Here is a 25943-nt window from a genome sequence, read left to right on the forward strand (position 1 = left end):
AAACGACATGACCAGCTATCCTTAGTAGCCACACACGCAGATGACAAGCAAGATGAATTCGACTGGGACAACACTACCATTATAGGGCAAGCAAAACAGAGAACAGCCAGGGAATTCCTAGAGGCATGGCACTCATCCACAGATTCTATCAACAAACACATCGACCTGGACCCAATATACCGGCCACTACAGCGGACAGCTGGAACTGACAACCGGAAGCGGCAGAGACAGGCCACTATAAATGCTGGAGGAAACATCACAGAAGCGCTTCACAGGAGGCTCCCAAGCACTGAGGATGTCACCTAGACAGGGGATGAAATGTTTGCAAGACAAATTCCCAGCTCGGCGAACAGAACCACAACGACGAGCACCCGAGCTACAAATCTTCTCCCAAACTTTAAAATATTACCAGTCTCTACCAATGTCTGCTTTTGATCTGTAGTTGTGATTTAATCCTAGCTATTTCAACTTTTATAATGCTCTAAGATGGTTTTTTTAATTGTCTTTCAAAGACAAAAGGATTAAGATTTTCTTGCTTTTCCTTATAATTAAGTCTCAACATTCCCAGTAAGCTGTACGTGGCCACCCACTGGGAAAGCAAAACCCATGCACGTCTCAAAATCATTCGCATGCTGGATGGTCACAAGCAAATGGCCAATAAAGGATTGCTTCTCAGACCCCCATGCAGGATATTCCCAACAGTTATGTACAGATGGCCCACGAATCCCAGGGTTCTCTTTGTGCCAAAACAAAGTCCATGCCTTTGGAATTCAATATTCAGCCATGCAACCATTTCCAGTTCCAGACCACTTGTAAAACTTGCGGCTGTTGAAGCAGGCTCTCTAAAGGTTAAGACGACAGGTCACATCACTTTCAGTTGGGGAGTCAATTGAAAGCTTTAAGTATAGGATTGGAGTCCTGGGGAATTTAGTCTTTTCAGCAGTGAGCACGATAATCAGTCATCAGGTTCAGGAAGCAGTTTGCTAGTCCAGACAGAATCAACACATCAGCAGCAAAATTACATTGTGCTTTCACATTTTGAAGTTTTATTTTCTTGATAAGTTTAAAACATGTTCTAAAGAAAAACAAATAAAAGAAATTCTTTGCACACTGCAGAAGGGAATTGTTTTCTGAGGTCATTGAAATATATCGTGAAATGGATGATCCTAATATAGTCAAAGTTCTCACTGATAATGTCATATGCAGTAAAGATGAATGCATCTATGAATTATGTGCAAAACATTAATGATCATGTGATGATGTACACACAAATTACTGAGGAGGCGCTGCAAGAATTATGCTTTCAAATGTGTAAAGTGCATTGGCTTTGTCACAAAGAAGATAGTTTCTGGATGAACTGTGCACACTGAGTTTTCATAAGTTAATAGTGAATTAAAGTACAAACGTTCAGTGAAAACAATGTTGATTTTGTATATCAAATTTTAACCAGAATCTGAACTTGCTGACAAGACTGGCTTTGCAGGAATCTTGAAGCTAACTGCATGCAACAGTGCCTCAATTGTGACGGCAATCAAGCAATTTCAAGCCAAGTGACTTTGATTTCCAGAAGGTGGTAACGTTTACATCAGATGGAGCTTCTGTAGGCTGAGAAAGAAAACTGGAGTAGCCATAATTTTGTGACGTGAAATCAAAATTTGTCAGAACAGCACTGTGTTGCTCAAAGATATCTGGGAACAGATGGATGATTGGATGCAGGTGTCCATTGTGTAAGATATTGAAATGCCTCTAAGTATAGTGTATACAATATCCAGCAGATCAATTCTAAAGGAAGGCTTTCCAAAGTCAGTTTGAGATACAGTGGTATTTCGACTTTTGAATGAAGTGAGATGGCTGTCAAGATACTTCAAGTATTGCACACAGCAAGTGAATAAATGCAATAATCCAATAAACAAATACTGCCTGAAAATACACACAAATATCGCGGGACATTGAGAGCTCTGCATGATGTTCTCGAACTGCATCACTGCACAAATTCTTCCAGAGATGTTTATCAACAATTAAAGCTATGCAATTTGCAATGACCAAGATCAATAAACTGAAGTCTCAGCATTTAGGGGAGTATGTTTCTGGAGTGAAGAATGTTCTCCACAGTGACAGAGCTGCAATTCTTCAATTTATTCGACTGCTACGTGACCAGTTGGAAAGCAGATTTCCAGGGAAGAAATTAGGAGAGTGGCATGTGTTTGATCAAGATGCAATAGTCAAGACAACAGATTGTGAATTTGGAAAAACCACTATTGTGCGACTGATATTGAAATATTCCACTTTTATACAAAACAACGAACTGAGTTTGGCCGTAAAGTTAGAAATACTCTAGTTTCAAATTTACAGTTGTGGAAAAAGTCAATTTACGTTCCATTCGGACAGTCAATGATTTGGAGAAATATGCTCTAAAAAGATGACTAGTTTCAAGCAACATTCAATCTTCTGGATATTTGTGCAACATTTCAGACATCAACTGCTGTCAGAGTATGGATTTAGCCTCATGAACTTGATTAAGTGTAAATCCAAAAACAGATCAGAAATAAATAGTCATCAAGCATGGATCTCCTTTGGTCCAACTCATTCGTGCTGATCAAACATCCAAAAGTGACCTACATGTCACCCATATTCCTCTAAACCCTTTGTATTCATAATCAATATCTGGATGGGTAATTGTACCCATCGCTTCTTCTGGCAGCTTATTCCATCCACGCACCACTCTCTTCATGAGAACGTTACTCCTCAGGTCCTTTGAAAATTTTTTCCCCCTCACCTTCAAACTACGTGCTGTAGTTTTGCACTCACCCACCTTAGCAAAAGGACCTTGGCTATTCACCCTATCTAATGCCCCTCATAATTTTATAAGCCTCTATAAAGGTCATCGTCTGCCTCTGACACTCGAGAGAACTGCCCCAGCCTATTCAGCCTCCCCAATAACTCAAACCCTCCAGTCCTGGCAACATCTTTGTAAATCTTTTCTACACCCCTCAAGTTTAACAACAGCTTTCCTATACAAGGGTGACCAGAATTGAACATATTATTCCAAAAGTGGCCTCACCAATGTCCTGTACAGCCACAACATAACATCCCAATGTCTACAATATTCTGACCAATGGAGGAAAGTGTGCCCACTGTCTTCGCCACATTTCCACATGTGACTCTACTTTCAAGGAACCAAGCAGCTGCACCCCTAGATCAAATCGGACAACTTGATGTGAATTAAGTTGTACATTTCAACTGAACGCAGTATCCAATCATTGGACACCAGGCAAAGATAGGAGTGAAAAGCTGCCAAAGAAGTGAATAAGTTACTAATGCTCTCTTTTGGTCATACAGTATTGGTGTACGTAATGCGCTTATCAAATACGACCCCAGAAATCTGAACTGAGGTACACTATTTTGTTTATTTCAGCTGGTAAAATACCCTGCAGTTGTATGATGATATCAATTCACACCTTTAATTGTGAACACTCTGAAAAAATGGCTGTGTGGAGGTAGAATGCCTGTAACTGTGAAATAATGTTTGGGAGAAGATTTGTAGCTCGGGTGCTCGTTGTTGTGATTCTGTTCGCCGAGCTGGGAATTTTTGTTGCAGACGTTTCGTCCCCTGTCTAGGTGACATCCTCAGTGCTTGGGAGCCTCCTGTGAAACACTTCTGTGATGTTTTCTCCGGCATTTATAGTGATTTGTATCTGCCGCTTCCAGTTGTCCGCTGCAGTGGACGGTATATTGGGTCCAGGTCGATGTGCTTGTTGATTGAATCTGTGGCTGAGTGCCATGCCTCTAGGAATTCCCTGACTGTTCTCTGTTTGGCTTGTCCTATAATAGTAGTGTTGTCCCAGTCAAGCTCATGTTGCTTGTCATCGGAGTGTGTGGCTACTAAGGATAGCTGGTCATGTCGTTTCGTGGCTAGTTGGTGTTCATGGATTTGGATCATTAGCGGTCTTCCTGTTTGTCCTATGTAGTGTTTTGTGCAGTCTTTGCATGGGATTTTGTACACTACATTGGTTTTGCTCATGCTGGGTACCGATACTGATTCAAATCAACAAGCACATTGACCTGGACCCAATATACCGACCACTGCAGCGGACAGCCGAAACTGACAACCGGAAGCGGCAGATACAAATCACTATAAATGCCGGAGGAAACATCACAGAAGCGCTCCACAGGAGGCTCCCAAGCACTGAGGATGTCACCTAGACAGGGGATGAAACGTCTGCAACAAAAATTCCCAGCTCAGCTAACAGAACCACAACAACTGTGAAATAATATAAATGTGTACTTTCAATACATGAAACTGTGAAAAAAAATGCATTATTTCTGTTCAATGGATGTTGAATGCCACTCAAACTACTCTGGGTTCTGCATCAGCCTGAGGAAAATTAGAGGAGCACTGATGGGGACAGGATTAAAGATGGTAAAATAATCTACTGACATTCATTAGCCAGATCTTTGCACTTGAGGAACTATACTTGAGCATTTCTCCAATTATTTTGATGCAAATAAAAAAAGGAAATATTGATTTTCATGGTAAAGCTTTTCTTACACTAACTTAAATTTAGCCTTTATTAAAAGTGCAGAGAATCCCAAATTATATGAAGTACAAGACTTTGGTTTGCTTGTTACTGACTATTACTATTTACTGAATTGGAGCTATTTAAAATGAATAGAAAATCTTTTAAAGAATCTGAACCATTTGCTGGTGTTATAACTATGAAAAAAGCTGCTCTAAATCGCATCTCTTATATTGCTAATGCTACTAGAAATATTACTTTCAAGTACAACAATGTCAAAGAAGGAGATGTTTAAAATCTGTACATCTTACCTTTGCCACATTCTTTGACGTGAAGATAATTCAAAAACAGTCTGCAAGTTTTTGTTAAAAGGAAAACACAAAACTGTCAATTATTTAGGATTTCATAGAAGACTATAAAGTCTGAAATTCATAGCCATAAAGAATTTTTTGAAAGGCATTCCTTTAAGATTGCACAAAATTATTTTGATAATTGAGCTAGGATGAAATGAAAATGATGCCACAAGGAGTGAAAGCCCCTGTACTTGGATATACATGACAACAGACATTCTCCCAACAAAAAGAGTTGAAGACTGTAAGGTATGTAGCCTTCTGTCAAACAGCTTGACTGCAGTTTTGCCAAAACCTTAGGTGAAAGTCAAATCTTCAAATTCTCAACTAAGGAACAGTGTGCATCATTGTTTCCTCAGGCTGCCTCCAAAGAGCTTACAGGAGTATATGGACACCAGGCTAGATTAGATTCCCTACAGTGTGGAAACAGGCCCTTTGGCCCAACAAGCCCACCCGGACCCTCCAAAGAGTAACCCACCCAGACCCATTTCCCTCTGACTAATGCACCTGACACTATGGACAATTTAGTATGGTCAATTCACCTGACCTATACCTCTTTGGACTGTGGGAGGAAACCGCAGCACCCGGAGGAAACCCACGCAGACACAGAGAACATGCAGACTCCACACAGACAGTCACCCGAGGCTGGAATTGAACCTGAGTCCCTAGCACTGTGAGGCAGCAGTGCTAACCACTGAGCCACCATGCCACCCTTAATAGCTACGGTGCTATTCTTGCACAGCTAGGATAGTTAAGCTGTTGTGTAGTACGGACACACAACTGAATGAAAAAAACGTACATTGTCTACAAGAATATTATTACAACTATATCCACGAGAAAATCTAAGGCAAAAGCCTTAACAGCAAAGTGGCCATTACACCTCAATTCCATAACTATCAGAAGAGCAACTTTAAACAACTATACATACTGGTTCATATTTTAGCCCTTCTGAAGCTGCCACCATAGTTTCAGCTAAGTCTAGGACATCTGCACCAATATCTGTTTAAAAATAAAAGGATTATTTCAGTTATTGTTAATATAAGGCCATATTCAATCAAATATAATTAACAAGCTTCATAGTTACAGCTAGAGCAGGACGTTTCAATGTATCTGATGTTCTGAATACTGCAGCTTTGTCTGTACATTGTTAAAATGCTCTAGTACTCACTTTAGGAAAATTAAAGTTTAGAACTAGGAGTTGGCTTTTACATTTTTGTTTAGGACCCCAATATTGGGGTCAAATATTGTTCTTGTCCCCAGTGTTGGGAGGAAACATTGACATAGATTTTGCTTGCAGTGGCCAATGTGGCATGCTAAAACCCCCCCCAATTAAAGATAGTGGGTGGACTCTAGAAACTGGCCAGCCCCACAGAAGCTGCTGCAACCTGCCATTACAGGTGACAGGGAGAGAGGACAGGGTATTTCCATCTTAAGGCACCCTTTCAGTATTTACAAATCATGAAAAATTGACACACCCTCCATAAAGGAGGCCTGACAGTTACAGCTCTGGCTAGAAAAATGGGAAAGGATGTGGAGGAAGGGGGAGAGTAATCGTGAAGGCTTTCTGGAACACTAACTTCCTCCAGTCAACTACTACGCTATTCTTGCTGCAGAGGCTTGCAAATTATAGTTTGCCTCTGATCACTGAACTTAATTTACTTGTCGACCTGTTAAGTTACCACAAATGGTTATTCATTACTTGCAGGTGGATTGCCAAACCAGACTTCCCTAAAGCAGCTTTAGCACAGGAAGACATTAGCAAACCAGCCTCCAGTCAATCACTGATGTACACTAACAAGAGCAGTGACCTTCTTTCTGAGTCCTGGGGAAAATCAATGTAAATATTCTTCCAGTCTGAAAAAGAACCATTTCCCAAAATTCTTTTCTAACTCAGAATCAATTCTGTTTCAATTGTTCCACAGGCCCAATATGTTGTACTTCATTAAATGACTTTTGAAAGTCTATATGCACATCATCAACTGCACTGCCCCAATTGCAACCTTACCTCATGAAGAAACTTAAAGCATGATTTGCCTTCAACAAATTTGTGCTAGATTTTTCTTATTAGGTTAATCCAAGTCGAAATTTATGTCAATTTTCTTCAGGATACTCGGTTCCAAATGCATCCCCATCACCGACATTACACCGACTGCCCCATAATTGGAAATTTCAGCTTCATACCCTTTTTTGCAGCAAGGCTGCAACATTTCTAATTCTTCAGCTCTCTGGACACCACCTTTGTAACCTACGGAGAACTGGAACTTTGTGGTCAGCACCCCTGCAAACTCTACTCATTTTAATTAGTCCTTGCTGAGGAAATTAACTTTTTTTTACATTGCATTACTTATTTACATGAAGTGCTGCCAGTTTTCTACATTATTTCTATTACACACAATATACTGACAACTTCCTCATGTATTGGAATTTTCTGAAGTCCTCTTTCTTAGTTAACACTGCTAAGTACTCTTTTACTCCTGCAACTATGGTCTTTTGCCGACACCAATTTATCTCCATTTGATCCATAACTGGTAAATGAAGTAGCAGTTTGATTACACTATTCAGCCACTTGGAGCCTACGCCACCATGTGATAAAATCATAGCTAATCTGAATGTGGCTTCAACTCCACTTTTCTAGCTGTCCCTTATTACTTGACTCCCTTGTCAATCAAGCAACATTCTACTCTGCTTCAATTTATTCAATGATCTAGCATTCTCTGCTGTTTGAGGTAGTGAATTTCACAGACTAACAACACTTAAAGACACTCTCAACTTCATCTTAAGTGGGAAAGTTCTTATTTGCAAACTGTGTCCTATTTCTAGCCTTGCCTATAAGTGAACGCTCCCATGCATTATCTTGACATGTCGCTTTAGGAACCTCCAAGTTTCAAAGTTTTGCCAAAGTCCAATAGATACTGATACAAACTGTTCAATACTTCCTCATAATGTTTAATTCCAGAAATCAGTCGAGTGACTATTATCCCCCTCCTCATTACTATTAATACTTCTACAGAAGGCCTTTTTAACATTAACTAGATACGTGTTAGGTGGGTTTTCAATCATGTGGGCTGCTTTATCCTGGATGGTGTCAAGTTTCTTGAATATTGTTGCAGTTGCACTCATCCAGGCCCTTGACAACCTCTGTGCTTCCCCAAATAGTGTTCAACATGGTGAGAACTGATTCATTAGCTGAATGAGAGGCAATAGGCTGTAATCAAGTAGAACATGGGCAATAGGCCCATGTTTGACCTGATGCCATAAGACTTCATGAAATCCAGAGTCAATGTTAAGGATTCCCAGCACAACTCCCATCTTAGGGGGCTTAACAGACTCAGGGATGGTAATGGTAGTATATGCAAGGAATGTTTCTGAGAGAATGGCTGTGTCACTCTGTTGCTTGATTAGTCAGTGGGACAATACAGCAATACAATACAATACAATAGATCCTAGTGAGGAGGACTTTGCAGGGTCCACAGAGCTGCGTGCTATTGAAAAATGCCAGGTGGCCCGTCCAGTTTCATTCCTTTAATCATTCCTTTAGCAGTTAAATACAGCTGACTGGTTTGTTAGGCTACTTCAGAGGGCACTTAAAAGACAACCACATTGCTGTGGATCTCAAGTGTAGGCTAGATGAGGGTAGTTAATCTTCTTTCCCTAAAACAAATTAGTCCACCATTTTTAAATAAATGTCAACAACATTTTCATGGACATCCTTAGATCTGCTTTTTCTTTCAATTCCAGTTTGTTTTATCAATTTAATTCAAATTCCATCATTTCTCATGCCCCAGGTCTCTGGATAACTAGTAATAAAATACCATTGCTCCATTGCCTCTCCCCATTTTCTTTTACTTCATACCATCCAGGAGGCTCTGGCTTTGAGGGCCCCTACTTTCCCATGTTTAGATTGCACACAAACTGTCTCCTCTTTAAGGATCAACCAATTCTCTATTACATTTCTGCATCACAGCTTTTCATTGCAAATTACCAGATCTGTCAATTTGCTAATATTGGGCCCTCTCTACAAATAAATACTTTTATTCTTCTTTGCTTCTTGGCTTTTCTGCATTACTAATCTATATCCTCATATTAAGATCACAATTTTGGAGATGCTGTTCCAATTGATCCAAGGCAGGGAGAGTTGATGCATGAAAAAGAGATGGCAGTTTCTTAAACTTTTTGTCTTTTCATTCTTCCTCAGATCAGTGCATACTATATGTAAGATACACTGCAAGACCTGCCATGTGTTCTTCAACAGCAGCATAATACACTTACATTTTGCTACCGAGAAGGAAAATAACACCAAGCACATGGGAACATCATATAATAAGGATGAAACCAAGGGATGTAAGCCAAGAAAATATTGACAATGGTAAATACTTACAATGACATTTCATTGAAACTGTTATATCTAAATTGATTCGCAGTTTGCTGCAAGATAAAAGAAGAATTTAGAATTATTGCTTCAATAAAATTGAAGTAATTTCCAAAAATCATCAACTTTTGGGGACATTTTCTCTTAAAGCTTGAGCAATGCAACAGAAGTATAAATTAATAATTTTGCAATTCTAAGAGTGTAACGATTGCAATTTCCAAAAATACTTATTAATATAACAACCACAACATATTGGATTGGCCATATAGTCAGCAGAGATCATACTTCAGAAAGGAAAAACAGAATCCAGCATTGTAAACATTCAATTCACATCTGGTCTCTTAGTCTGCCCCAGACGCTTGTTTTAGAAAAGACTGATTCCAAATATCAGTTCTGTCCATATTTTCCATAGTCCCAGCCACTCAACTCCAATGCCACCATCCTCTTGTCTCCTTACTCATTTTGGACTTGGTCTGCCTCTCACACAAATTCTCAAACCCACCTCCTCTCTTTCAAGACCTGCAGAATATTCAACACGTTCAGCTTGATGTTACTCTACTGGAGGATTGAAAACCTAAAATGCATGCATAAGGTCATCATTAGTAGCAACTGATTTTCCAAAAGCAGATTTTTTCTAAAAACCAAATGTCACAATTATTTTTTGTAGGTTTTGTAGTTTTACAGATCTTTTGATTTGTTAATCGATCTCCACCCTCAGTCATCAGTGTGGTCATTTAAAACTTGCAAATGCCCAATATTGGGGCTGCAAAAGACACCATAGAAAATCCCAGATATGTATCCGGTGGAGTCACTGAACTGTGAAACTGAACACACAAAAGCTCTCAAAAATAAACAAATCAAATAATCACCTGGCAAAATCTTTGTCTACTTCATAATCATACTTCATCCATGTGTCACAATACACAAAAAACTCCATAATAGACAATAGAGCAATGGTGGTAAAGGCAATTAAAGAAACTGTAAAGAAATAATTATCACAGTTAATATGTTAAGAAATAAAATGCAACTATGTCCAATTAAAAATTAAATATGCTAGTTAGTCAGGACGCTAAACTGAAAGCACCTGTTCCACCGCTTGCGGAAGTTTCAATATAACTTTCAGGAATCTTGGGGAAGGCATCAAGCTCCTTCACTAAATTCAATGCTCTCTTCTTATTTAATCGCCTCATCTTCAGATATACATTGAGGAGCTTTCACTTTCAGCTTCATAAATTCAATCTGCAAACATGTTAAATTCCATTAGCACATGCTGAAAATAAGGAAATAATGTCAAAAATGTTATACAAAGCTGCAAAATAAAAGCTATACTTTAATAGAATAAAAAGTGAGCTTCTCTGCACAAAAACATTGCATGGCATTTTTAAATTTATACAGTGTATGATTTAGTAGTTTGGATATTGCAATAGCTTCCTGGTCACTGCTGTCAGCTTTCACGGTCGTTGCTTTGAAACTGAAAGCAACTTATGATGGCTGCGGATGTTTAGAAATCCAGAAGCTATCTGTTAATTTATGGATCCCATTGAGTGCACTACTGATGAAGGCAGTTAAGTAGAAAACATTACACATTGTTGATTGAAGTGTAACTGGACTTTTATGGCATACTAAGTTCATCATTTTGAACAGCATCACTGCTCTGAAAAACAAATTTTCAATTTGTAAAATAGCAAACTTCTCCAGGATAAAAAAAACCCGAAATAAATTGGAAATTTAAGTAGTTCAACTTTTACTCTATTTTTATGTGCATGTCTCAAACATTTATTTTGCCCTCTTGTAAAATCTATTAAAAAATGAATAATCATCAGTGCATTTTATTGCCTGGTTTGTTGTCTATGTGAATACTTCAATGTGACTGGCTCTGTTACTATCATGTTCAGAGGGATGAATAAATTCCTCTCTTTTCTCTCCAGAACTTCGAATAATAGTTCGAATTTTTAAACAGATATGCTTTTCCCCAATTCACTGTGTAGTTAGACAATTATTAGAGTTATTAAGAGACAGGTGAGACAGATCTAATTATGTAACCAAATGCAAATGCAAACTCACTCAGTTATAAATATAAACATTACAATAAGGTAAAACCCGTCCCGAGTTTCACAACATACACATAGTAGCATGCAAGTAATCAGAGAAGTGGTTTGCAGATGATGGAGAATCAGAGTCGAAAAGTGGGGTGTTGGTAAAGCAGGTCAGGCAGCATCCGAGAAGCAGGAGAGTCAATGTTTTGGGCATAAGTCCTTCATCAGGAAATTCCTGAAGGGCGTATACCCAAAACGTCCACTCTCCTGAGCCTTGGATGCTGCCTGACCTGCTGTTCTTTTCTGGCACCACACTTTTCGACTGCAAGTAAATAGAACAAGGTATAAGGTGAGAGGAGGTGGAATTGAAAAACAATTAAAGTTCTCACATAAAGGAATCATATGTTCCACTTGATCTTGAGTTTCTGATCAGATAGTCAAGTGGAAATGTTCAGTTGTTCTTAATGTAGTTGTACAGGAGCAGATTTCTATGTTTTAAAAACTCTCTTTGCAGTCGGTTTTCAGTTGCTTTTGTTGAACCAGGCATACCACTTCCAAAGACTGAGTCTTCCTTCTTGATGTTACACCTTCAGTAGCAAAAAATACAAGCTTATAATCATGACTTCTCACAGGGGGAAGGCTTTGAGATGTGAACTCTGGCTGTTGGCCCACATTTGGCATCAATTAATTTTTAACAGAGTTTTGAGGGTTCATTGTCAGATTTTTCCTGCTACCATTTGATATATATGGGGTGATTTCAATTGTCTTTGCATAATGTGTTTCAGTTTTGAGTCTTTGTTCCAGCATTACCTGTAGTCGAAAAGTTTCATTCGCCCAGAGTCATTTGAAGGTCTCATTCCCGATATTGAATTTTATTAATTACCTTGGGTTGCATTTTCAGGGGATGATAGACAGTTTCAACAATGTTATTCCTTTGTAAACTTTTGTTAAGCTTGACTACATTCAGGAAAGCTATCTTTTGTGTCCCAGCTGATGTTTAATTGTTTCTTTTCAATCCAAAGTACAAAGCTTTTCAGTTAGTCACTAACATTTAAAGATCAATAGTCCATATTTCATATTAGCTTGATAGTTTTTTCAATGCTTGATGGCACCACTGTCTGGAAATCAGAGAATCAAGCCAGCAGAGAGGGGAAATTGCCGTGACAAAGATAACTAGATTTTTGCAAGAAGGTTTCTTTGAGATAAGTGGTGATTACAGCCACTCCGCTGACGGTGAAATCTGGGCCAATGTTTTATACTGAACACTTACTAGCCATATTCCTCCACTAACATAAAAGGACATGTTACCATTATCTCAAAATGGATAATAATACTTACATTTCAAATTCTATGGCTTAAGTGCACAGGTATGATTGAAAAACATTGATCTCAGCTAATAAAGTAAACCAAAACCCGTGTGACCATGAACATGATTCAAACTTAAACAATTTACCTGCAATCCAATTTATAATTATATAATGGACAAAATCTACTTCTAAAACACATCTGAAATGAAAATGGTTGGAATTATACAAGGAGTAATGTGTTCCCTGTAACCTTCATGAATGAAGGTATATTCTATTGACATAGCCCAGTTTCACACCAATGAAGAAAAATATTAGTCTACCAGCTTACGCAACAAAAACTATTCACAATGATTGCTTGACAAATCAGAGAATCTTACAGGCAAAATTCCTCCATAATGCAGCAAAAATAATTAAACATTCATTCTAAATAAAATCCTGACTCATAACTGTGTCAACTGCATTCTAAAATCCTTCAAATAGGTTACCTCCAGTGTGGTCTATTGTTGATTTTGCAGCAGGATGTTGATCAGCTGGGGAAGTGAGCCGAGAAGTGGCAAATGGAGTTTAATATAGATAAGTAGGAGGTCTTGCACTTTGGAAAGTCAAATTAAGATAGGAGTTTCATTGTGAATGGAAGGGCCTTAAGGAGTGTGATGGAACAGAGGGACCTTGGAGTTCAGGTGCGCGGTTCTCTCAAAGTGGAGTCACTCAATTATCTTTGTCACTTCCTCAAAAAACTCAATCAAGTTTGTGAAACACAAAGCCACACTGCCTATTGTTATTAAGCCCATATTTTTTCCAAATGTGAGTACATCCTATCCTCAAGAATGTCTCCAATAATTTCCTTACCACTGACGTAAGGCACACTGGCCTGCTATTTCGTGCCTTTCGTAAGCAAAGGAACAACTTTAGCTATTCTCCAGTCCTCTGAGACCTTTCCTGTGACTAACGAAGATACAACGATTCATATAAGGCTCCAGCAATTTCCTTACTTGCCTTCCTTCACATCCTGGGATAGATTCCATCAGGTCCTGGGGACTTGTCTACCTTAGTGCTTTTTAAAAACACCCAGCACCTTTTTAACATTGACATGCCCCAGAATATCAACATATGACTCACCACAGCCTTCTCATTTGTGAAAACTGATGCAAAGTATTTATTAAGGATCTCATCCACTTCTTCTGGCTCCACAACGCAAATTCCCTCCATTGTCCTTGAGAGGACCTTACTTTTTCTGAGCTACCCTCTTGTTCTTTATGTATAACATACCTTAGGACTTTCCTTAATCCTGTTTGCAGAGGACATTTCATGGCTCCTTCTTGCTCTCCTAATTCACTGTTTTGAGTTCTTTCTTGGTATCTTGGTATCCTTTGAGGGCTCTGTCTATCTTCAATTTCCTAATATATGCTTTTTCTCGTTTCAACCAAAGTCTCAATTTCTCATCATTCGAGGTTTCTAAATCTTGCCATCCTTATTCTTTATTTTCACAGGAACATGCTGGCCCTGAACTCTAGTCTTTATGGGATTCCTTCATGCCAGATGAGGATTTACTTTCAAACAACCACTTCCAAACTACATTTCCTAGATCCTGTCCAATATTGTGGTAGTTAGCCTTCCCTCAATTTAATATTTTCACCCAAGGACTACTCTTATCCTTATCCGTAAGTAACTTCAAACTTACAGAATTATGGACACATGGTTCCACAAAAAGCTCCCTCACTGAAAAAGTAAACACCTGGCTGGCTCATTCCCCAATACCAGTATGGCCCATTCTCTAGTTCAACAATTTACATATGGTTTCAAAACACCTTCCTGGTTACACCTACCAAATTCTCCCCCAGCCAAATCCCTGACAGTAAGTGAGACCCAGTCAATACAGAGGAAGTTAAAATCATTCATCAAAAAGTGTTCCTCTTACCTGCTGGCTGTTGGGAGGCCTGTAGTACAATCTCAAAGTGATTGCATCCTTCCTATTCCTAAACTCTACCCATATGGCCTCGCTGTTTGTGTGATCCCAGGTGTCCTCCCCCAGAACAGGTGTGACATTCTCCCTGATCAGTAATGCAACTCCTCCACCTCTTTTACATCCCTCTCTATCACACCTGAAACATATAAATCCTGGAATGCTAAGCTGCAAGTCTTGTCTCTTTCTCAACCAAGTCTCTTTAATAGCTATACCATAATTACATGGATTAATCTAAGCTCTAGGATCATCTGTATTATATGCCACAATACTCACGTTAAGACAAATACACCACGGATTGTATTGTATTCAATAACCTCTCCCTGTTTATTCTTCATCTTTGTCTTACTGTCCTCGGTCTGACTGCCCCTTGGTCATTTTACTTGCTGACCTATTGCTCTGTTTCCCGCCCCTGCCGCTACACTAGTTCAAACCCTCCTGAATGGCACTAGGATATTGGTGCCCGTCCAGTTTAAGTGCAACGTTCCTTCTTATACAGGTCCCACCTGCCCTGGAAGACATCGTGATGATCAATGTAAGAGATGCCCTCCCTCCTACACCAGCTCTTCAGCCAGATATTTAAACGTACTACCTTCCTATTCACAGCTTCACTGATATGTGGCACAGGAAGTAATCACGAAAGTACCACCCTAGAGGCCTTCGCCCTGTTGCTGCTGCTTGCACTGAGCGGTCATCGGATTGGGGTGTTAGAACCCTGCACTGGGTGGAAAACTGCCACTCAATGCGATTTTCCTTAGAATGGAAAATTAATGACAGGGAATAGGTTTGTCTCAAAGTTCTCAATGCCTTCCAATTTGAAAGCAATAGCGGGATGTTATGGCATACAAATGAAGAAAGGGGCTATTTTGCACCTGCTTATCTACCTCAATTTCTGCCTGGGACTGTCAAGTACCAGGTTTTTTTAATAAAAACAGCTCCCAAATTGTTATTCATTGCTTTCCTTATGGTTGTGGTTACTGTCTCTGCTTTCTTCCTGCAGCAGTAGTTCTACTACATTGTCCCATAGTTTTTGTAAAAGTGCATAACCTCCACTGTGGCAAAGAGGACACAAATACATTGATTACAACTACAGATAGACAATTTCTGGTATTTTACAAAAACATAACAGACATTTTTAAAAATGAGTAAAAGCAAAAACCAACATAAGCTACATTTACACTACACTTAAATCATTTGTGTAAGATTTAATTTACAGACATAAATGCTTTTATCTAAATGTGGAATCAGAGTTAACATAACAGACATTCATAAAGAGAATTACATAGTGGGGAAGTGAAAAACATCAAACTTATTCTGGTTCAGTGAGCACTGTCACAGGAAATCAACTAATTATAACAAAATGTACAGTAAATACCAGCTGACATTAGTAGCCAAATCACTCTGATCAAAGTCAAGTTCTCCCTTTTCAGCTGAGATCTGGTTAGTTTAACTTACAATGTTCCCTCACCATCTTTTTGCTCTGTCCTGGTTCACAGTTGAAGCAGGATTTCAGGTAAATCTCAACAGTTAACTGGCAAGTTAGCTGAAAAGATATGCATCTGGAGAAATTTCATAAATATTGATGCCACCAATAATACGAACAACCACCATGCTAAACATTTTTTTAAAATGGTACAAGGAATTAGTGGGAATTATTTCCTACATTTCCTATCAGGTTTGCCAATCGATAACAGCTTTAAGAAGTCTGATGAAACTATGATAAATATAGTTTGGAGTAGCACCAAAAAGAAATTGGCAAATCTATTGAGCTGAGGTAGACGATGTTAACAAATTTGACGTATAAAATAACAAAGCTACATGAGCACCATCCATATGCAGAAAATAGAGTTATCAACATAAAAGTTCAAACGCAAAAGATGAAACAAATCAGAACTGTCAACATGGTTCAGTAAAAAGAATTTGTACTTTGCACAATCCTGACTTATGCCAACTTCAGAACAGCAATACTTGCTTGAATGACAACTCTTTTTTTTATACCAAACATCAATATTAATTCTTTAAAGCTAGTTTAAATTTCTTAGTCATGTGATTTAAGAAAAAGAGAAGTCTGTCACAAAGGGACAGAGTGTATAGGATAACTTTGAATAGAATAAAGTTCGGTCCAACAATGAGACTTATACATGAAATCTCCATCGTACATTTTTGGACTTGTAGGTACACAATCAATCCTTTAATTGTCCCAGTGTTTCAATACTTTAACCAATATTATTAGCACGATTTTTGATTGGTTTAGTGTTTTGCTATTTCTCAATTAGTGCCAAAGGTCTGTAAACACGTTTTCACATTTGAGGGGTACAAAAAGCCCTTTTTACAATAATAGCAGTTGCATATTCGACAGGGTCAAGTGAGATTAACTCATCTAACAATCCACTTCCTTTAACGAAACTTGCTTTATCACCTCCAGCTTCCATTCTAGGTTCTTCAAATGTTACAGATAAAGAATTATAGGTGCAGTGAGGAAACCATTGGAATAATCAAATTTAAAAGGTGACAAAAGTATGGTGGTTCAAACAGTTGCAGTTTGGTTGAAGCAGAGGTCGATGCAGAGAGTATTACAAGGCTGGAAACTTAGTAAGGTTTTAATAAAATCTGGGCAGAAACTGGAAACCACCAATCTGGTTCAGCCTGCAACTGAATCAGAAAGAGGGATGAAATTGGTGCTAAGAGTAACTAAATTGTGCAGGAATCAAAGGCAATGATAAACTGGAGAAAATAACATCTTATTCAAACAAATTAGTGCCAAGCAATGCATAGGAATGCAGCACTGGCCAGCAACAAGTAGCTAAATATTCCACAGACCAGTGACCAGATATCGACGAAAAAGGCCTTCTTTGCCTCCAAATAACTTGTGATTGGCTCCCGGGTGGATGAACAGCGTGTAGATGTGAATGTTTGGATCAGAAGTCACTGCATTTCTGCAAGAGCAGAACTGTCTCTCTTCTCTGCAGTAAAAACCTTAAACCTGAAGAAAGCCAGTTTACTTTTTTCCCCTCAGCAGTTGCTGCAAGCTGTGGCTCTTAACCAATAAGTCAGAGACTGTGTGAGAACCAGCCAATCTGTACCTTCTGGAAGCAAATGAGAGTATCTGGACTAAGAACGAAAGAGTAAGGTGTATTAATGAGCCAAAAGGTCCATCTCAATGATTCCTGTGAACAGGGACCACTGAATATCCTTCCCAGCCTTCTCTCCGCCTATATTTGTATCTTCCTATCTGCAATGTTTGTGGATGCCTGTGTGTTGGATGGAGGGATGTAATTTAGAAGTAAGTTAGAGTTCTAGAGTTTTGATTAGTTGAGTTATACAATGGTTAATAATTGTTAGCTGTAGCTGGAATTTATTTATTTGTAACAAACAGCCATTCCTCTGCCTTCAAGCTTGGGCTGATAAATGGCAAGTGATATCCATGATACACAAGTGCCAGGCAATGGTCATTTCTAACAAGAGAATCTAAGCATCATCACTAGACATTTAATGGCTTTATCATCACTGAATCCTCCACTATCGTAGAGGTGACAATTGACAAGAAACTGAATGAACTAGTCACATTATTTCTGAGGCTAAATGAGCAGGTTAGAACTAGGAATCCTGCAAGTAACTTATCTCCTGATTTCCCAAAGCTTGCCCACCAGCCACAAGGCATAAGTCAGAAATGTAATCGAATACCTTCCACAGGCTTGGATGAAAGCAGCTCCAACAACACTCAAGAAACTTGACATAATCCAGGACAAAGCAGTCCAGTTAATTGTTTATGAATATTTTGCCATTCATTCTTTTCACCAATGACACACAGTAATAGCAGTGTTTACCATCTATAAAATGCACTCCAGTGGTTCACCAAGGCTCCTCAGACAGCGCTTTCTAAAACCATGAACACTACCATCGAGGCAGCAGGTACATGAGAACACTATCACCAGCAAGTTCCTTTCCACACCACTCACCATCCTGACTTCAAAATATATTGTCGTTCTTTCACTGTTGCTGGATCAAGATCCTAGAATTCCCTTGTTAACAGTATTTCAAATCTACCTGATCTGCAGCGGTTGCAGAAGACAGCTTTCCACTGTTTTCTCAAAAGGTAATTAGAGATGGGCAATCAGTGCTAGCTCAGGCAGGCAAGCCCATATCCCCTGAATTAAGAAAACAAAATTACCTTGGTCAGAGAAATTACTTGCAAAGGTCTACCACACATTATGTGCATTGGTCTGAGAGTGCACAAAGACTGACTGGGGAACTCTAAAGCATTTTCATTTTTAACCTATGCTTAGACAACAGAATGGATTGAAGGGGAAAGCAGAACTGGGATTCGGCAAAGCCTTGTTGAGTTTCAAGCTGAAATGGGTGAAGCCTGAAGCTGCTGGTTTCCTGCCTCATATAGCCAGACATTTGTTGATCTGAACTACCTGTACTTGTTATTTTCATATTTTGTGTCCCAGGATAGCTCCAGCTGGTCAACTTCTGAAGAGCCTTTTACTTTGAAACTTTATTAATGGCCCTCAACAGATATCCTAATCTGTTGCTCCTTTGTTGCACTGTTTAAGTTCCCTTGGCTCTAGCAGTGTCTATCATTTTAGTCTAGTGTAATAGCAAGTGAAGCAATTAAATGCTGAATCTGTCAATCAGTTACTGGTTCTACAAGTTTAGTTACAATTTGATTCCTACTTACAGTTTCACATTCCAAGGCTAAAGTACATCTCCCTACATCTTATGGTGATCAAGAGGTTTGTCATTGCTTTTGTTCATTGCTCTGTCACTGGTGTACACACCTATTGGATCCTCATTCATGTGAAAACATGTTCATTAATAAGTTTCTCAATAATCTATCCTTCAAACTGCTACTGCACTTAATTCACCTTCTATAATGCCTTCCAGCTTGGCACATGATTCAAAGCTCCATGACTCCACAAAACCAATCCAACCAACATGTTACCTATAGAAGCTACTCTATCATCTCTCCTCTATTCCAGGTTTACAACCAGAATATTGTTACAATCCCAGACTAAACTCCTAACTTTATGCTAGAATCTGGTTAGTAAACTTTATTATTAAAGTACAAAAAGGTGAGATCTAGAGGATTAAACAATAGAATAAAGCTGCAAGATACTACAGTTTTGAACAATAAACTCTACTTTCCAAACTAGAACAGTAAGACAATTTACAATACGTGTCCAGTTTACTTTTAATTAATGTGGTAAACATGGTTAATATTCTGTGACTGAACACTGCACAACAAATAGAAAATGTGATCAAGACAGATTCCATAGATTTCCAAGTTAATAATACAATGAGTTATCAAATCTCATTCAACTTCACATGTATTAGATCCTACACTTTGCTGATCTGGCCTTGAAATCCACTTTCACAAGTGGTTCTGTTATGGACTGCCTGAAAGACTGTCTCGAGAAGGGTGGCACTGGAAAAGCATAGCAGGTCAGGTAGCATTCTGTTCCTGTTCCAGTCAATTATTCTTCTGCCCTGTATTCACATTCCTCAACTCATGAACTGTTTTCCAGTACTTAAATCACTGGCACAAATCCAGCTTTTCACCAACAGCTGGCCTCACCAAGTGCCAGGGCTTTTTCCTTCGCTGTAATCTTGCTAAATTGTATGAAGCAAATAATGCTTCTGGACATTTTAAAACCTCAATCTCTCAGCTGCACTGAATTATTGACCACGTAATTTTCCCAAGTGCCTCCTGACTTCCCCCAACATTGTGGCAAAGTCTCTGCCTCTTTCTCATCCTCCAGGACTTCCAAATCCTGACTCCAACTCTCAGCCAGATACTATTTCCTAGAATGTCTTCCAGACAGTTTTGAGTTTGTTGAGTAAGCGTTTAAACAGGTGGTGTTGAAGGTCTCTTGGTCAAATCGAGTTCACAATTTAAGCAGCTTTCATTACATGAGAAAAGTTTATAACTTTATTTGCTAATGCTTGCTGGTGGATTATATAGTGGTAATTGACAAAAGGAGGAAGTCAGGATCATTAGTGCAAAATGCAACAAAGCTTGCATTAATGCTAAGCATGGCTAGTGCATCCTCAGCTGTGACATTCCTGATGAAGGCCTAATGCCTGAAACTTTGATTCTCCTGCTCCTCGGATGCTACTGACCTGCTGTGCTTTTCCAGTGCCACACTTTTTGACTTTGACAGAAATCAGTTTATTGAATGGAATGTTATTCTCAAGGAGGTACCTTTTGACCGTTGTTATTCTCACTTCTTGCTGTCTCATTAAGAGGGCAAACAGGTGACAAGATCCTTTTCAGTTAAGTCTTGAAAAACCATACACACAAGGCACAGTGGTTAGCACTGCTGCCTCACAGCGCCAGAGACCCGGGTTCAATTCCCGACTCAGGCGATTGACTGTGTGGAGTTTGCACATTCTCCCCGTGTCTGCGTGGGTTTCCTCCGGGTGCTCCGGTTTCCTCCCACAGTCACAAAGATGTGCGGGTTAGGTGAATTGGCCATGCTAAATTGCCCGTAGTGTTAGGTTAAAAGGGATAAATGTAGGGGTATGGGTGGGTTGCGCTTCGCCGGGTCGGTGTGGACTTGTTGGGCCGAAGGGCCTGTTTCCACACTGTAAGTAATCTAATCTAAAAAAAAACTATCAGCTGGCTGTGTTGGTCATGTCGATATATTAGCAACCTAAAATAAGAAGCATTCAGCCCTTTAGATCCTGCTTCAGTTGCTGAAAGATGTCTTCAGATAAAGAGTCCACCTTGTCTTGCTGCTGTGGAAACACCAAGTGACATCCTCTGGGTTGCTGTTATTATGTCATCTTTGTTCTTAAAGTCTTTGAATAGTCAGCAGCCGCTGACTATTCCATGTGCAAGCCATTCATTTTTGGATTCTTTTTAGACGGTCCAGGTTTATCGTGCATCATTTACTGTTTCATCTTGTAGTTTATGATGTCACTCCACCAGTGATCATGCTGCACCCTCTATGCATCTAGAACATCCAGAATGTTCCTGGGCTGCTTTCAAGTATCACAATGTGGAGGTCACATCTGTAGTTACTCTGTTTCCGGGCCTCTGGTCAGCTTGCACTGGTCAGGTACGGGATGTGGGGCATGGCAGCGTTTCCTGTAACTTTCCTCCATCTTGGAGTGATTGGCTAGATTAGCAGCTGAAGAAAAAAAAACTGCAGGTCTACAGAAAACAAGCAGAGAAGCAGAGCTACTAAGCTGTTCTTGCAGAGTTCGCACAAACGTCTTGGACAGAATAGTGTCTGTAATATACTGGCTTCACACACCAGTTCCTAGTTTATTTCTTATTTGTTTGCATTTCAACCACAAAAATTATTTTACCCTACAATGGTCATCCATCTGGGCTAAACTGAACCATGATGCAACAAGCTGACAAAGCCTTTTCTCAATCTGTGAGACTTCATGGAATTCATGCGGAAGCATGGCGATCGACGTGTGTGGTGTGGAAATGCGGGCAGGCAGAGAGATCAACTGAGAGATTCTGAGATTAACCAGTCGATTATGATTGACATATTGAAGAGCATGGTTATAAAAGCACACACTGCTTCCACTGAGTCAGTGATGCTTATGATTTGAAGATGCTAGTGTTGGGACTCGGGTGTACAAAGTTAAAAATCACAACACCAGATTATAGTCCAACAGGTTTATTTGGAAGCCCTAGCTTTAGGAGCGCTGGTCCTTCATCAGGTGGTATACTTCATAACCACCTGAAGACGCAGCGCTCCAAACGCTGGTGCTTCCAAATAAACCAGTTGGACTATAACCTGGTGCTGTGAGATTTTTAATTATGCTTATGGTGGTGCATAGAGTGCTTAACAAGCTGGTTGCTTTGTGCTTGACGGCATTGAGCTTCTTGAATACAGACAGAGCTGCAGTCATATAGCCAAATGGTCAGTCTTGCATCACACTCCTGATTTGTATCTTGTGGATAGTGGAGTATCAGGAGATGAGTTACTCAGCACAGGATTTGTTGCCTCTAACTTGCTCTCATAGCCCCAATACTATATGACTGCTACAATTCAGTTTCAGGTCAATGGTAACCCATAGGATGTTAAGAATGGAGAAATATAGCCATTGAATGTCATGGGGGATGGTTAGATTCTGTCTTGTTGGAAATGGTCATTGCTTGGAATTTGTGTGGCATAAATGTCACTTACTATCAGTGAAGTAGCTCAAAACCTTTGGACGTATGATGCTACACTGAGGAACACCCAGAGACTGTGTCAACTGCCCTTGCACAATCATAGCAATCTTTCTTCATGTCAGATATGACTCCAAACTTTGAGAAATTCTCCATTCCTCACCTGTCTGCAGTTATAATCTGCTCATTGTTGTCAAACAAGGTCAAATACTATTTTGATGTCAAGTGCAATCACTGTTGTAGAGTAATAAAGTAGAGGTGTAATACAGTGAAGCAGTTACATGCACAATTAAGTAAAATATTCTGAGAAGGAATAGCCTGCACAAGAGCACAGTGTACTTCCCTAAACATGTAGAATGTGTTACAATGTAATATAAGGGGTTTTGAGAAAACTTAATGGAGTCAGACCTTCACCACTTAATAGTTTGAGGGGAACTGTACCACACATAGGCCACAGATTATTTAAAGTGATTTCCAAATATTATTCAGAATGGAATTAAGCTAAAATTCAATTCTCATCTGACTTCAAGTTCAGCCTTTGCCCACATTTGGACTAATGTAATACTTAGTTCAGGAGCTAAGTGGCTGTGGCAGCAGAGAAACTAATAATTAGTATGCAGGTTATTGTCCAGTAAGTGCCATTTGATACTACCGATGGCACTTTCCTGCTCCTTGAAGACACGCCTTAAAACCTCTGACCAACCATCTGACAAAATATCTCCATAAGATGATAAAATAAAGGAGTAGATGTAGCCATTTGGACCATTAAGTCCATTCAATGAGATCATTCTGATAATCCGCAAATCTCCTTACATGGCTTGTTGTCAAATTTTGTATAAGACTTATGTGAAACATTGAAATTCTATTACAGTAAAGATGCCACATTGTTTTATGCTCTAGATCAATGTAATGAATTATTTAATTTATAAAACAAATTTTCTGTACATTGACATTGCCCGTGATTTGGGCACACCACAAAGCAAATATATACCACAACATTCTATTTTGCTACCAAATCTTACTATACTCTGAACACTCACGTCTGAATAGCTCTAAAACAGTTTTGTCCATTGATTCATCAAGACAGCAAAATGACCACCTTTCCACAATGTTTTCATTTAGTGAAAGATCAGGTGGGCGAAAGGCTTCAAAGAGAGACCATAGCGACATGACTCGTACCCAATATTACTTGTGAGGGCTACGTACGATTTTAACACCAAGTTATTCAACATATTCAAGGAAGCACCAAATGCAATAAAATGATTATATATCTCGGCAATCACTTCTCCGAATTGTTCACATATTGTCATGGGTTGACACTGGAAAGACGAATGGAGGAAAGTATTTGGAATGAATGTGTCCAGTGAAGAAAACCGAGATATTTCATTTTAACACTAAAGTACGAGAGACAACGAATGGCTTGGGGAACTATTTTCATCAGTGTATATTAAGATGGGAAAAAGACTTTTAAAAAGACCCTGGTGGCGGCATGCAACATTTGCTTTTCCCCTTTTACCGTCAACATTTATGAAGGAAATTTAAGAGGAAAGAATTACGTGATCACATTCTGGTTTCAGGGAACGTAAGAAATGGGTGCTCAAACTGCAGAAGCAAAGACCCCCACATGGAAACGAAAGCGCTGTCAAGACTCAGCACCATCGGGGAAATGCCAGAACAAGGATTAAAAACTAGCGATGGCAACTGGAAGTCGACTTAAACGTTATGTCTTGGCTATTAAATGCTCCGACCTCACCACTACCCTGCCCTAGGATAACCTGAGACGAGGCTGGATTTTAACTGAGCATCACAGCTCACTCCGGGTAAGTGGGCATTCGCAAAGTGAGTGTGAGCGGGGGAGTACTCGGTGCTTTCGGTTCACAAAGCCGGCGGTAAGTGCGGATAAAGCGGTGCTTGGTACCTGTGCCGGTTGCTGCCTCCCCTGGACTCTCTCACGAGCGGAGCCTATCAGTCGTCGCCATGTGTGCCGTTCCTCAGCCTCCGGCTCCGAGAGCGCGTTCACATCCTGACCTCTCACCTCTGACCTCCATGACCCATGGAGCGCGGCGGCTGCTTCCGGGAAAGGCAACTTCCGGCTGTGAGCGTTCCTGTTTCCATGGAGTCGGGGCCGTCTCTTGTTCAGACAGGGAGAGGAAATCATCAGCAGTAAAAAAAACACATCCATTCTATACATATATAGAAATTAGATTGGTGCTTTGTCAGAGTAAGTCAGGAGGAAAGAGTGCGTTTCAGCAACTGGTGAGCGGAGACTATTAATGGATTATGGAGCTGGACTCCAGCAAGAGATCAGGAGGTGTTAGTGATGAAGAAACTATGGGCTAAGAAACCTGGGACGGGTAAAGCCTTTGGCACTGTCAAGCTCCTGCGTGTGATGCCCCAGATTTTGTGGTCAGTATCAAAGCAACATTAAAAATACATTTCAATATAAATTATGGTAATACTTAACATACGTTATAAAATTTATATGGCAGCCGTCATCAAAGAATGTCCTAAAACATTTGACACCCATTAAAATGTTTTTAAACTGTAGTAATTTGTTAGGTAATTAAGCAGCCAGTTTGCATCCAGTAAATCACAGTGGAGGTATGATAATGTGGTGATCTGGTGATCTAGAAGCACTTTTGAACGGTCAGGGACATAGATTCCAGTTCCATCGTGGCAAATGGTGAAATTTGAATCAGGGATTCTTGTGGTGAGTGGGAATCTCCCTACGATTCTGGTTCAAGTCTCATCTGCTTCAGAGTTATATCATAATATGCCTGACCAGGTTGTTTAAAAATATCTACAGCAAGCTCTCACACCTTTTGTATTCATTGCCATGACAGTCCAGAAATTTTTTTGTTGACTTTTGAGTAGGGACTTGTCATGGGACATTGACCAGTGGTATGTGTGAGCAGGGAAAGGAACAGCCAATGAGATTGATGACTCCTCATTGACACTGACACAGAATAAACCACCAAGTATAAATAAGATTTAAATAATGCACAGAACTCAAAGTAAAGATTGGGAACGAAATATGGGATGCAAAGAAAAAGTTGAAAGAGCAACACAAAAACATGAAATTTACACCAGGAATTAAATTCTGAAGAAACAAGAACTCCACACTTTTAAAATTAAATTTTCAATGCCAAAGATATTTTTAAGTATTTATGAATGATTGATTATGCCATAAAACACTGAACTGAAACATGAATTCAGCAGCCCTAGCTTTCTCTCCATTGTTTATTGGGCAACTAATAGGTA

General features: G+C 39.5%; 1 protein-coding gene across 4 annotated transcripts in view; it reads right to left on the reverse strand.

Moving 5' to 3' along the window:
* ergic2 (ERGIC and golgi 2) overlaps positions 1-24715 on the reverse strand; it is a 73676-nt gene extending 48961 nt beyond the window's left edge. The window contains exons 1-7 of one of the 4 annotated variants that reach the window (XM_043709503.1): positions 24601-24714; positions 11662-11859; positions 10321-10475; positions 10106-10214; positions 9246-9292; positions 5796-5866; positions 4829-4869 (exon numbers count right to left, since the gene is read on the reverse strand). In XM_043709503.1, the coding sequence (XP_043565438.1) occupies positions 4829-4869; positions 5796-5866; positions 9246-9292; positions 10106-10214; positions 10321-10426 (374 nt within the window). In that variant the 5' untranslated portion in view covers positions 10427-10475; positions 11662-11859; positions 24601-24714. Of the gene's footprint in view, positions 1-4828; positions 4870-5795; positions 5867-9245; positions 9293-10105; positions 10215-10320; positions 10476-11661; positions 11860-14497; positions 14601-24600 lie in introns of those variants that run through there. The other 3 variants (XM_043709504.1, XM_043709506.1, XM_043709505.1) reach the window with 3 other exon arrangements.
* Positions 24716-25943: the final 1228 nt, after the last annotated feature.

Source organism: Chiloscyllium plagiosum, chromosome 19, assembly GCF_004010195.1.
Source record: "Chiloscyllium plagiosum isolate BGI_BamShark_2017 chromosome 19, ASM401019v2, whole genome shotgun sequence".
Classification (NCBI taxonomy): Eukaryota; Metazoa; Chordata; class Chondrichthyes; order Orectolobiformes; family Hemiscylliidae; genus Chiloscyllium; species Chiloscyllium plagiosum.